The following is a 12,371-nucleotide window of genomic DNA, read 5'->3' as shown; positions in this document are numbered from 1 at the left end:
TTCATGAAACCATATATGTCGATCTATAGAAGCTTTTTTCGAAAGAAAAGAAAGAGCGGTAACATTTGCCTGTCTAGCGAAAGACTTGTAGGCTTGCAAAATCAATTCAAATTGTTCGGTACTGTAGATTCATTAATTAACGCATACTTTCGTTCTATGGTATAGATGATTAAATAGCTAATTTATATCTGGAGGCGTGGCTGATCCTAACCTTTGTGACGTTACGGAACCCCCCAACCAAAAATCCTGAATCCGCCCCTGGAGGTGAAATGTGGAGGCGACCACAAGTCTTGCAGACCGAGCCAACTAAGAACAACGCCAGCGATCGCGGCAAGAGGCAGACACTACAGAAATAGAACCGATTACAGCTAGAACAGTCATGGGAACCTAGAGCACTATTCGGAGACAGCAATTAACGAGGTTGACAATGACAACAGTTTTCCGACACTGCCGATCAGACACCTCCTGCCACCAGACATGTCAACACACCCGGACAATCCTAAATGCACTAGAGATTTGGAAGACAAGTCAAGACTCCACAGAGGTACGAAACGGGACACGCTTGATGTTTTTGGGGGGTTTGGTTGTTTTTTCTTGCAGCTTTACTAGGAACTATGATTAAGCGTGAGATTGTTAGATATCAATTAGTTTCTGGCGCGTCCTCTCGGTAATCTATCGTTCGTGAATACAATTAAGTATACTAGTTGTACGGTATCCGTAGGCGCCTCGCGTTCGTAAGTAACGGAGTTTCAGACCGTCTACTGAAACGCCAAGTCCTATCTAGACAATACGTATTTGTTGAAACCCTAGCCGTCATGGAAGTAAACATGCAAACTTCCTAGTAGTTTAGATTACGTATAGAGGCTTGGTATAGGTAGTCGTAGTTTTGCGATCGTGATCAAGACAATTGAAATGTACAGTCTAGGTATGCCCTCAGTTCCGTTGTAACGACAGTGGTATGGTATTTACTGACATAGAAATTGATATAAGCAAATATTGACTATCAACAGTGTTAGATGCAGCACAGTGTAGTAAAGGATTTAGTACGGGACGTGTCAATAGTTGACTGAAGGTGTTTCTTGGTTGTCAAGTACACACAGTCCTTAGCTACAATACAAAAGGATGGACGACGGAACTTCATGAAGCATTTTCTTCACCGTTTGGTTACATGCACGAATCGTTCTTAGACTCATCTGTAGTCGGACACGGTAACGATTTTTAAGGTAGGTTCTATCATGAAACGTGGTCATGAGAGGAGATTTGTGTGTACACACACACACACACACACACACACACACACACACACACACACACACACACACACACACACACACACACACACACACACACACACACACACACACACACACACACACACACACACATATACCAAAAGCTCGATGAAGAGCCATATAGGACCACGCCCATTTCTGTTGTGCGACCAGGACTAGAAGCCTCGCTACGCTCGGCAACTTAGCCTCACCTCAGACGCAGTGTGGATTGCAACCCCGGATGCGCTGCCATCACCACTGTACGTCTGGTATGGTACCGCCTTTCTGGGCGGGAGTAAGTACGTAATCAAATTCTTCAGCGCGTGTCATACTAATGTTATTAGCTAGGAACTGAGCTTTCGATTGGACTTTGACGTTGTTCTAGCCTCTGTACTTGTCGATATTGCGATTTTAGGCCGCTGTCAAGCGTTAGTAAGAGATTGCAGCTACTTTAGAGAGCGTAGCGGTGAAATGGAAGATCAGAAATGACACTTGCAGTGCACCATTCGCCTTTGAACGCGTACACAGGTTCTCAGTTGAAGCTGCAATGCGTCATATGCCTCTACTGCAACGCATTGTACTGCTGCTTACGTACTGCAAGCAAATTAGCGAAGATCTCAGCGACAGTCGTTTCCTGTAATCTACTACACCGACAAAGTACACTTGTAACTGACACTAATCATGTCCCTAGGGACATGATTAACGGTGACCGCAAAGGGCGGTACCATACCAGACATAGTGATGGCAGCGCATCCGGGGCTGCAATCCACACTGCGTCCGGGGTGAGGCTATCGGCAACTAGTTACAAAGGGCATGCACATCTGGATACCTATATAGCCGGTGTGTGCGCGTGTGTTGTGGGTGTGTGAAGATCTCGGTTATGAAACTGACAAGGTTGCTCCTGATATCTTCGAATAGTTATTCTTAGATGCAAAGCACAGACCCTCAAAACGAGCTTCGTAGCAACGCTCTGCTCTCCACTGCAGTAGCAACCAATCAGCACTCAGTATAATCACACGTGACTTCCAAACGTTGCTACGTGAAAGTACACTAAATGAATTAATTAATGAACGTTTTTCTCGCTTTGTACATTGAATGGGCAAAAATTGAAAGTATACTCCTACGTCTAACACTTCTCATTACGTAAGTCTAGAAACGATTTACCTTTGTTCTAGGCCCTTTTTACTAGCGGTTTACGTAAACACCCGGCCACACCCACAAACCTTGGTAATCCCTGCATACAAGGTACGGGATTTGCGGTTAATTAAATAATCCCAATCAAAATGTGCATCTGAACCGACCCAACTCCCTCTTTAGCTTACAAAATTCTGGTGAGCACCTGGTATAGACAACGCGTTAACGACGATGAAACTGTAGTCGAGACATCTAAATTTACGTTCAGTGTCCGTTTTAATTAAGTGACAATGTCGTGACGTCACAATAGTGTACAACTCATGCGCGTTCTTCCAACGAGAAAGCTAGTGATGGCAACGAAATGTCTTGCCGATATCGAAGTAGGGCAAAGTGACTCAGCTATCGAGGTAACGATCGAAGTATTCTAGACCTGAAAGCAACCCTAGTTAGCCGGTATTATCAAATTGTCCCGTAGCTATTCTACGGCAACCCTAGGAAAGTATTCGAAAACGAATCTGATTCCGACAGCGAGACAGAAGAGACGACTCTTGAACAAATTCCCTCTAATCAACTGGTAAGTCGATCACACCAATACTAGAGTGAGTCGAGTATCATATCTCTGTGTCTACAGAGCAACGATCTAGTCCAAGTTGGAGACAGTTTCGCAAAAGCCCAACTAGACGGAAAGCAACGCCACAAGGGAAAAAATCCCCTCCGCAGAGCATACTCTCTACAATCAGGCGAACTCACCATCGATCGGTCTGGTTGTTGAAATACTTCGGCCACTTTGCATCTTTAGACATCGTTTGTTATTCCGCAGAAAATACAAACCAATTATTCGAATAAAACCTAGTTTACGAAGTAAACTCTCTGAGGATCAGGTGGAAGAACTAAAGGATATCGGTATGCAAGACTCTCTTATTCTGAGATCGCTATCTACTCCGTGCCCCTCTGAACTAGACGAATGTCACTCCGAATGTCGACTAGACGTAAGCAGAACATTATAGATAGCTAATGATAACTATTATATAAACCTAAACAGGGAACGGTGAACCAGGCAAGAGGGGATGGTGAGAGAACGGACGAACAGCTGCCGTTGCACAGCTCGCGCGTAAACGTGCAAGTAGGACGCTTTATGCTTTGCGAAGTGCCATTTCAAAATGTACGTTTACTTAGATTTCAGCCAACGTTGGCACTCAAGAGCAGGAACTGACTCGACGCGGAGGATTGACAAATCTACAAACAACCACCAACTAACGTCACTCGAGAACACGCAAGAGATAACATATTGGCTAATTGTATGACTCCTGAAGAATACATATACAGAATAGTGTAACATCTGATATATTCACAGAACCATTACTTGAACATACGTGAACACGTCCTAGCAACATGATTTCTTGCCAATAACTGAATTAACAGGTGTACTGGCTGACACAACATATATATTATCTTCACCATCAAATGGCAAACATCGCTGCACCTACTCTATTGAAAAAGGAAACCTACATTGATCATATTGAATGATTACAAAGTTCTACACACACACACACACACACACACACACACACACACACACACACACACACACACACACACACACACACACACCATAAGCATTTGTTCTTCCTCGAGTAACACCACTGCACTAATGCAATCCTTGTCTTATTCAATCTTCAGTAGGGTGAGTCAACATCTCCCATCTCCACATACACAGTTTTAAGCTGACTGTAGTAACTCAATGCCACTTCACCGTTTTCTCGTCCAAATCCTGACTGCTTGTAACCACCAAATGGTATCTGTGGAGGTTGCACATTGTAATTATTCACCCAACACATGCCTGCCTGTAGACCAGCAATAACTCGATGGGCACGTTGAAGATTGCTAAAGAATGAAATAAATACAACAAATAGAGTGGACCACAATCTTCAATTATGTGAACAACATTACTTTGTAAATACTCCGGCTGCCAGCCCAAATTCAGTGTCGTTAGCTCGTGATATAACTTCTTCTTCTGTTTCAAATTCAAGAATACACATCACAGGGCCAAATATTTCTTCTCGGACGGCCTGTCATAATACCCAACCCTCATCACAATACTAAATATGGCACACTCAGACAACAGTGTTCACTTTCATATTATCAGTGCACTCATCAATGACACAAGGAGAAACATAAAAACCTCCAGACAGTCGAGAGTCGGGTGGAGTAAAGATCTCTCCACCACAAAGTACTACTGCTCCCTGCTCACAAATGACACCTTGTTATATCTCACTTGAATTGCTTTATTGCAAAACACACTTCTTTCCTTGCACTATCTACGTAGCTTACAACTTTATCTCTGTGCTGAAGAGAAATGACTGCTCCAAGTTGGGTGTCATTTAATAATGGGTTTCCAACTCTCAAATGTTTCACGCGCTCTACTGCTTGTTCCACAAATAATTTCTTCACCTGCTTTTGAACAAACACTCTTGTTCCATTGGTACAACACTGCATGAATGCAAGTCATTGTCAACACAGTTCAGGTAGCAACCACAATGATCAAATTTACTTCTCCTTGTGCCATGTAGTTACCAAGTAATGCACCAGACACAGCATTGCTTAGGTCAGCATCTTCAAACACTATTAACGGTGATTTTCCTCCAAGTTCAAGAGTGACTGGCTTCACTCCACCAGAAGCTACTTCCATTACCTAAAGAAACACATATACCTACATTAGTTACATTAGTTACTTCTAAATATAACAAAATAATTTGTTAGTGAGGTCAGTTAACCATGACATAGAAAGCTTCTGATGTAATGAAGTCACTGTAAAAACGTCTGCAAACCAAGATATTATACCACTAACAATGACAATACTACAGTACTATAATGTTTGATAACATCTTTATCAACCTCTTTGCATGTTTGCTTTGATTCTTAGTTACCTAATCGTCACATAAGACTGCATGGCAAAGTAGGCTACTGATAACAACCACAATTCATACATGGGCCTAGCTTGCCATACTATATAGCATAACAGTAAAATCAGAACAAGACCATGGCAATAAAGAAAGGGATCTGGATTCTACATTTTTGTTGGCTCAGGCACTGAGTGCCTCCAATGCCACACCCACAAGTGGCTCAGTATGGGAGAACCACCCGCAACCATGCCAGCAATCTTACAGATTGCAACCTGTGACCTAGTCTGTATAAATATTCTAAACAGAGTTGGAATCTGTACATCTGAGATGGTTGCAAGGTGTGGACTAACACGCGTGATTACACGTTGAGATCACATGACTGGAAACAATGTACACCTGAACTACAACATAACATTGTATACTTTCGCTGACTTTCACCATTCAAGCACGTTTTGGCTATATTCATTAGCGATCAATCTGTTCCTGTAGGGGGAAACACCACTACGAGATCAAGTCACGCACAACACAATTCGACATATCCATGCAACTACTTTGTCTAGTGACTTTGGGTTGAGTCCATGAAACAATGAAGCACCTGTGTTTGTTTACTTATCCACCTGCCCACATCCGTTTAATTGTTCGATCGGTCGTTCTGTCGTCGACAAGACCCGCTACTGCAAGTTACTAACCAGAGGCTCCATGGGCTATGAAGAAGCACCATGGTGCTAAAACCCTCCGTTGCTAACTCACTAAGATACTAGGTGTGTTAGTGTACAAGGGTGCAAATAGGTCATGGGATACAAAGTCCCATGGATGTCACTAGACACCACATATCAAGACATGTCTATTCTTAGTAGTCTGCAACTGGGTTACCTGTGTCATCCACATTTAGATAATGGGCAGAATCTGCTCTTGTTATATAGTAGGCGTGGTTAGTGTGGTAGCAATGAGTTATTGGTCTATGGCTGCCTATCCCAAGTGGCTTCTGCACCTTGGGTAATCAACAGTTATCCCAACACATTTTTCAGTGTGACACCATCCCTCTGCACATGTAGCAGTCTTTACCTTCTTCCCTGTTGCAACAGAACCAGTAAATGAGACTTTAGCTATACTCGGATGACTTGCTAGCATCTTTCCTGTGTCTGCATTTCCTTGAACAACATTAAAGACTCCTGGTGGCACTCCAGCTTCTAACAATATTTCACCAAGCACCACGGATGACAACGGTGCCAGTGGTGATGGCTTATACACCATTGAATTTCCACAAGCCAATGCCGGTGCCATCTTCCAGCATGCAGTCTGAAATGGATAATTCCAAGCTCCAATTCCAGCACAAACACCCAACGGCTCACGACGTGTGTAAGCAAATGAACCTCCTGCCAATTGGAAATGCTCTCCATGCAAATTTGCTGCTAATCCAGCGTAAAACCCAACAGTATCAGCTGCAAAAAGAATGTCTCCTTTGTTCTCCCACATTGGCTTGCCACAATCGCGAGATTCAAGCTCTGCTATCTCATCAACCCGCTGCTGTATGAGTGAAGCGGCCTTGTGCATCACGATCCCTCTCTCTGGCCCTGAAAGCCTTGACCACTTCTGAAATCCTTTTACACCAGACTTCACAACATTTTCTACGTCCTCTGCACCTGAAACACCTGCAGTAGTCATGATGTTACCAGTAGCGGGTTCTACAACATGAAACTTTTCTGATGACATCACGTCCACTCGAGATCCCCCAACATAGTTCAGTTTCTCCAGAAGAACTCTAGACATGCCACGGACAAACAAGCGTGCACGCTCGCGCATGATAAAACCAAACCGACAAGATGGCAACATTGCGCCTTCCTTGCTCTCTAGGATACCGCGGGCAAATTCTCCAGCGGTTGCGACTTGTAAAGTCCCGTATATCAATAAATGTTGCCCGTAAGCACACTACACACTGTATCTGTTTGATGACATCAAGAAGGTTCGTCTGCCTTTCTACATCTTTCCTAAACGAATTGTTAAATAGATACACGTTTCTCAGAAATCCTGATTCCAATGACGCTGTCCGTTGTCCTAACCATCCAGGAGCCAATCTCGTAGAAGATTATCATGCAGGCGACATGGTTTGTCCTGAATGTGGCATAGTCGTGGGAGACAGGTTGGAAAGCAGTTTCAACACACAGACAATTGTTACAAACGTGTACGAGGTGTTTCGTGTTGATGTCTAGGGTAGTAGATGTTGGATCAGAATGGAGAACTTTCAGTAACGAAAAGTCGAGCAAGGACAACTCTCGTGTTGGTGCTGCGGAGGTATGTAGTAGGAAAATGTTGTTCTACTTCTGTATCTGATAACACACTGACTTTGTAGAATCCTTTACTCGGAGGTGGTGACTTATCGACTGGTGTAGGACACTTGCCTCATGGAGGTGACCAGAGTCTTGTGCATATGATACAACACAGATCTTCAGTATGAATTGTGCAAGCTTAAACAATGAGTGTGACGTTGGTACTAACGTCGTCTATGTTATTTTATTAACAGCAGTCAGGAACGTCAGACAGAAGTTTGGTTCATGGTCTGAGAGAGATTTCACAGATGGCAGACAGAATCAACCTTCCAAGAATGATAGTTGTATGTTGATAGCAGTGATAAGAAAATGACCATCTGAGGCGATTGTATTCATGTGCAATGTGTTGTGAGACAGGATGGAGCTAATGTGTTGTTCAAGCAAGTGGATTCAGAAAAACACCTGAAAGGACGAAGTAATGATGCCATTGCATCAGCCTGTCTCTACATTGCATGTAGACAAGAACAAGTTCCAAGGACGTTCAAAGGTGCTTCTAAACACGTGCTTGCTTAAACAGTCTGTCGCCATTTACTCTATTCAAGTTTCAAATACATGAAACCATTAGAATACTGAAAATAATCACAATATTTAATATATATATATATATATATATATATATTTCCTTGTTCCAGTTGTTATTTCAACTACCGGGAATTTCCAAAACAGCACCCAGGGCCGCAATACGGAAAATGGGGGTTTAAAAGAAAGTCTGTTCCCAATTGGCAAAAATGACTCAAGTACATGTACCACAGAGTAGGCAAGTGTGAGGCCCATCCTGCATACTTAGTGAAGTCTTTATTTAATATAAACTTAGGGGTACAACCAGACCCGACTGCCCTGCTACGCTTCTTGTCAGGCATTTCTTTAGAGGCTAATTTATCTCTCCATTCTCCTACCCCGGCTCTTCCGGTCAATACCCAGGTTGGGCAATGCAAGGCTGACGTTGCTTCTGAATTATTCTTTCAGCCTTCTGACAAAGCTCAACTTCTGTTCCAGTGTAAGACCACTGTCTGGTTGCCATACCAGTACGTACACTGTAGTATAGTAATGCACGTTACTAAAATACAACTTTAGAATATCGACTAACTTCTGGCTGTGTGGTCGAATCGTGCACTACAATCTTGGTTCTCATTAGCAACCCATGGGCTGTACATTAGAACAGTTTCCAAAAGTTCCATGGGCTGAGTACTGTTTCAGAAATTCCCGGTACTAAAATTATAGGTAATGGCAACTGATGTATGGAAATTAAACAAATTCCTTTACTTTTGTTACTTAATGTAGTCTTCTATTTAGCCTTAGCCAGAAATTAGTTAGGAATAAAGTCAGTCTTATATGCTAATGCATCACATGCATATTAACTGCAGAATGGTGCTCTTCGTGCATGTGTGTGTGTGTGTGTGTGTGTGTGTGTGTGTGTGTGTGTGTGTGTGTGTGTAGGTGACACAAGTAAGGTTCAGCTGTAGAGATAAAATTGAATATTGACAATAAATCCCATGTTAAGTTTCATGTATTTCAAACTGGAAGAGATAAATGAATACCGACCTCAAAAGTGTTGAGTAATAAATGTGTTCCTTGTCAGAGATATGTGCAGTATCCAAAGTGTCAAAGAAGGAGATTGGTCGTTGCTTCAAGCTCATAAAACGTGCAGTAGAAACAAAGGTTGGTCAAGTGGTGAGCACAGATTTCATGGTGAGATCATTGTCAATCTGCCAGAACCACAATTGTGTAGTTCAGGAATATGTTTTTTCTTTCAGTCTCGCTTCTGTGCAAACCTTGGTCTTAGCCCTAATGTACAGCGAGCAGCTATGCACATTGCAAAGAAAGCTAATGAACTAGACCTCTGCCCAGGGTTACGATACAACCTGTGGTATCAAGCACAATAAATTTTTACAATTTATGTCTTTTTTCCGTAATAGGAAAGTGTACACGTCTATAGCTGCAGCAGCCATCTATCTAGCATCACAAACGTCAAGTAACAAGAAATCACAAAAAGGTACTAAAGCCTTTCTGTTGCCACGTGACTATGTCTGCACTTCATTTGTTTAGAGGTTGGTGCAGTAGTGGGTGTTGCTGAGACCACCATCCGTGCCACATACAAGCTCATCTACCCTGCCAGGGAGCAGCTGTTTCCAGAGGATTACGAATTTACTGTTCCTTTGCACAAACTCCCAACTGTTTGATACACAATCTAGCAGTCTCATACATAGGAATATGTTTTGTCAAATATTACTATTATTGCATTAGAACCTCAGCAAGACATTACTTTGTTCAGTTGTGCAATAGAACCAACAGAATGACTATAGGAAGGTATCACGTCTGAAAATATTCTAACAAGGTGCTTTGACACTTTATTTTAGAAGGCCTAGAAACTGTTCTTTTCACATTTATGTTGTCTGAAATTGGCGGTTGTGTTTGTTGTGGATAAGAACACGGTACTACATCTGACAAAATCACATCATCATCATCGGTGGCAGCGGAAGCAGTAGGACATAAGTCACTTGACTGAGAGTTTGCTGTGAGTTGTTGTTCTAGCACTGTTTCAGTCATTTTTCGTGCAATCTTCACTGCAGCTGCATTCTTCATCTGTTCCTGTTTCCTCTTTAGCTTCATTGTTGGAATTCTGTGAAAGTAGTAAAATAGAACAATAATTAAGATAGAGTTATTTCGTGAGTACGTGTACAGGAGCTGTTTCATCTTACATGGCCTCAGGACACGGTACACACAACTTGCAGAGATGACAAACTCGTGACCGCGAGTTGCCATGAACATTGTGTAGTCCACACAGTTCACATTCTCCCATTCTGTAATGCAAGAACAATTTCATGATATAATAACATACAGCAGACCGTGTATAAGATCCATCTTGGAAGTGCCAAAAATTAAAATTGTACCAACTTGAAGACAGTTAATGAAGATACCATTTAAACATCAAATTCAATGTCAGAGACTATGTTGACTTAGCAAGCCAACGTAGATCAAATGTCAAACTGTTGCCACAAACGTGGTGCTGAGAAACAAGCTATACAACATTAAACGACCTCCACTCGGTACAATAAATAGATGGATTAGTCCTGTTTCAGAGAGGTCTGACTTCATTCCAATGTGTGTGAGCACACACGTGTGCACCAAGGATCATTTTACATCTGCAAAACTTGTAATATATAATTCAGAAGATCTCAAGACATGCCACGTGTATTCAAGAGCCTCCGTCACGCGGAAGACAAGATAGTTGGACTCGTAGAGAGTAGTGGATTACCGTTATTATTGGTTGGAGAGTGCGTTTGGAGAATGGAAACATCCGGGACCTTGCAGGGTTGCAAGTTCAAGTCAGTGATGGCGAGCTATGGCATAATTTCCTTGGGTAAGAAACTCACACACAATTGCCTCTCGACTCAGGAGTATATAAATGAGTACCTGGTCATTGACTGGGGTGGCAAAGGCCTCTGACTGCAACAAAGTCCATCAGCCACTGGGGTCAGGGTGGGACTTTGAGTGCCCACACCACAGTTGGCGTCGCAGTCGGTGCTCCTGCGAGAAGATTGCTTAGCACGGCCCATAACTGCTACTTAGTACAGGAACCCAGCCATCTGGCTGGGGGCATTACCTTTTAACAGCAGATCTTTATCCATTTGCCATGTGTATATTTGCACACAAGTATATGTTTACAACAAACTTGTCAAACTTCACTCCAATGACAGTTAACAGTAACTCTCCGTTAGTCTCAGTCACACCGTCCCTCCGTTGCGGAACTTCTTCTACCTCGTCCCTCACTCTCCTCCTCTCTCGCACTCTTCCTTCTTCCTGTCTCCTTGCTGACCGGTGAACTTAACTCTCCAAATGACTCCTTCCCAATATATATTATTAGCTCCTCCCCTCAATCCCATGTATAGTCCATGTAAACTCCATTTTTAGAGACGTGACATACATCTCCTTCATTTGGAAAAGAAACTGCTCCGTAGTTTCTTGTAGCTCAAACACGTCTCTGTCGGTCGTCGTTAGCATACCCTACTCGGGAAGTCGGCTCCGACATTTTCCGAACCTTTGATAGCTTTGCAGATACATGGCCCACCTCATGATTCTATCGTTCCCGTACTTTCCCTATCCAAGTATGCTAGCGGTTGGTGGTCCATCTGGAGTATAAATTCTACTCCATAGATGAATCTCATAAACTTTCTGACCCTCAGACAACCGCTGAGGACTCCTTTTCAATGGTAGAGAATTTTCTCTCTCGGTCGCTGAGTTTCTTACTTGCGTATCCTACCGGGGATGGTTTTCCTTCGTGCTCCTGCATCAACATCGCTCCCACCCCTACATCTGACGCGTCCACTCGAAGCAAGAAACGTCTATCATGTTCAGGCAACTTGAGTGTGGGTCGGCCAGATAGAGCCGTCTTCAACGCCAAATACGCTCTCTCCTGCGCTTCCTTCTATTACAGTTGCTATGGCAGCATAGGTGGACAAATATTTCATAGAGAGAGAGGAGAGGAGAGGAGAGGAGAGAGAGGAGACAGAGAAGAGAGGAGAGAGGAGAGAGAGGAGAGAGAGGAGAGAGGAGAGAGGAGAGAGGGGAGAGGGGAGAGAGGGGAGAGAGGGGAGAGGGGAGAGAGGGGAGAGAGGGGAGAGAGGGGAGAGAGGGGAGAGAGGGGAGAGGGGAGAGAGGGGAGAGAGGGGAGAGAGGGGAGAGGGGAGAGGGGAGAGGGGAGAGAGGGGAGAGGGGAGAGGGGAGAGGGGAGAGGG

At 43.3% G+C, this 12,371-nt stretch overlaps 4 protein-coding genes across 8 annotated transcripts; 2 read left to right on the top strand and 2 right to left on the bottom strand.

Annotated features, from left to right (window-relative positions):
• The first annotated feature begins 2,733 nt into the window (after positions 1 to 2,733).
• On the top strand, positions 2,734 to 3,783 carry LOC134191073 (uncharacterized). 2 transcript variants are annotated; one of them, XM_062659634.1, is made up of 6 exons: positions 2,734 to 2,812; positions 2,881 to 2,979; positions 3,037 to 3,164; positions 3,226 to 3,394; positions 3,463 to 3,528; positions 3,582 to 3,783. In XM_062659634.1, the coding sequence occupies exons 1-6, from the start codon at positions 2,756 to 2,758 to the stop codon at positions 3,660 to 3,662; spliced, it is 600 nt and encodes a 199-aa protein (XP_062515618.1). In that variant the 5' UTR covers positions 2,734 to 2,755; the 3' UTR covers positions 3,663 to 3,783. The 2 variants fall into 2 exon arrangements, with proteins under 2 accessions (XP_062515618.1, XP_062515617.1); XM_062659633.1 differs by having other exon boundaries at positions 3,448 to 3,528.
• Positions 3,734 to 7,166, bottom strand: LOC134191072 (4-trimethylaminobutyraldehyde dehydrogenase-like). Of its 3 annotated transcripts, none has more exons than XR_009971713.1 (7): positions 6,374 to 7,166; positions 4,957 to 5,097; positions 4,707 to 4,895; positions 4,538 to 4,648; positions 4,356 to 4,474; positions 4,017 to 4,289; positions 3,734 to 3,893 (listed from the first exon to the last, which is right to left on the bottom strand). XR_009971713.1 is itself a non-coding variant. In XM_062659632.1 (6 exons), exons 1-6 carry the CDS (start codon positions 7,139 to 7,141, stop codon positions 4,082 to 4,084), a joined length of 1,536 nt encoding a protein of 511 aa, XP_062515616.1. In that variant the 5' UTR covers positions 7,142 to 7,166; the 3' UTR covers positions 3,734 to 4,081. The 3 variants fall into 3 exon arrangements, 1 of the variants encoding a protein (XP_062515616.1); XR_009971714.1 differs by having other exon boundaries at positions 3,734 to 3,888; XM_062659632.1 differs by having other exon boundaries at positions 3,734 to 4,289.
• Positions 7,167 to 7,205: 39 nt separating this feature from the next.
• LOC134190699 (transcription initiation factor IIB-like) lies at positions 7,206 to 9,937 on the top strand. Its single transcript, XM_062659180.1, has 10 exons — positions 7,206 to 7,271; positions 7,332 to 7,448; positions 7,519 to 7,600; positions 7,659 to 7,757; positions 7,830 to 7,919; positions 7,993 to 8,122; positions 9,215 to 9,324; positions 9,390 to 9,484; positions 9,552 to 9,628; positions 9,682 to 9,937. The coding sequence occupies exons 1-10, from the start codon at positions 7,258 to 7,260 to the stop codon at positions 9,813 to 9,815; spliced, it is 948 nt and encodes a 315-aa protein (XP_062515164.1). The 5' UTR covers positions 7,206 to 7,257; the 3' UTR covers positions 9,816 to 9,937.
• Positions 9,848 to 11,651, bottom strand: LOC134190700 (uncharacterized). Of its 2 annotated transcripts, XM_062659183.1 has the most exons (4): positions 11,240 to 11,651; positions 11,050 to 11,163; positions 10,335 to 10,436; positions 9,848 to 10,255 (listed from the first exon to the last, which is right to left on the bottom strand). In XM_062659183.1, exons 2-4 carry the CDS (start codon positions 11,055 to 11,057, stop codon positions 9,946 to 9,948), a joined length of 420 nt encoding a protein of 139 aa, XP_062515167.1. In that variant the 5' UTR covers positions 11,058 to 11,163; positions 11,240 to 11,651; the 3' UTR covers positions 9,848 to 9,945. The 2 variants fall into 2 exon arrangements, with proteins under 2 accessions (XP_062515167.1, XP_062515165.1); XM_062659181.1 differs by lacking the exons at positions 11,050 to 11,163; positions 11,240 to 11,651 and having other exon boundaries at positions 10,335 to 10,849.
• Between the last annotated feature and the right edge of the window lie 720 nt (positions 11,652 to 12,371).

Source organism: Corticium candelabrum, chromosome 15, assembly GCF_963422355.1.
Source record: "Corticium candelabrum chromosome 15, ooCorCand1.1, whole genome shotgun sequence".
In the NCBI taxonomy this organism is placed as follows: domain Eukaryota; kingdom Metazoa; phylum Porifera; class Homoscleromorpha; order Homosclerophorida; family Plakinidae; genus Corticium; species Corticium candelabrum.
The sequence above is the reverse complement of the archived record's forward strand: the minus strand, read 5'-3'. Positions and strand labels throughout refer to the sequence as shown.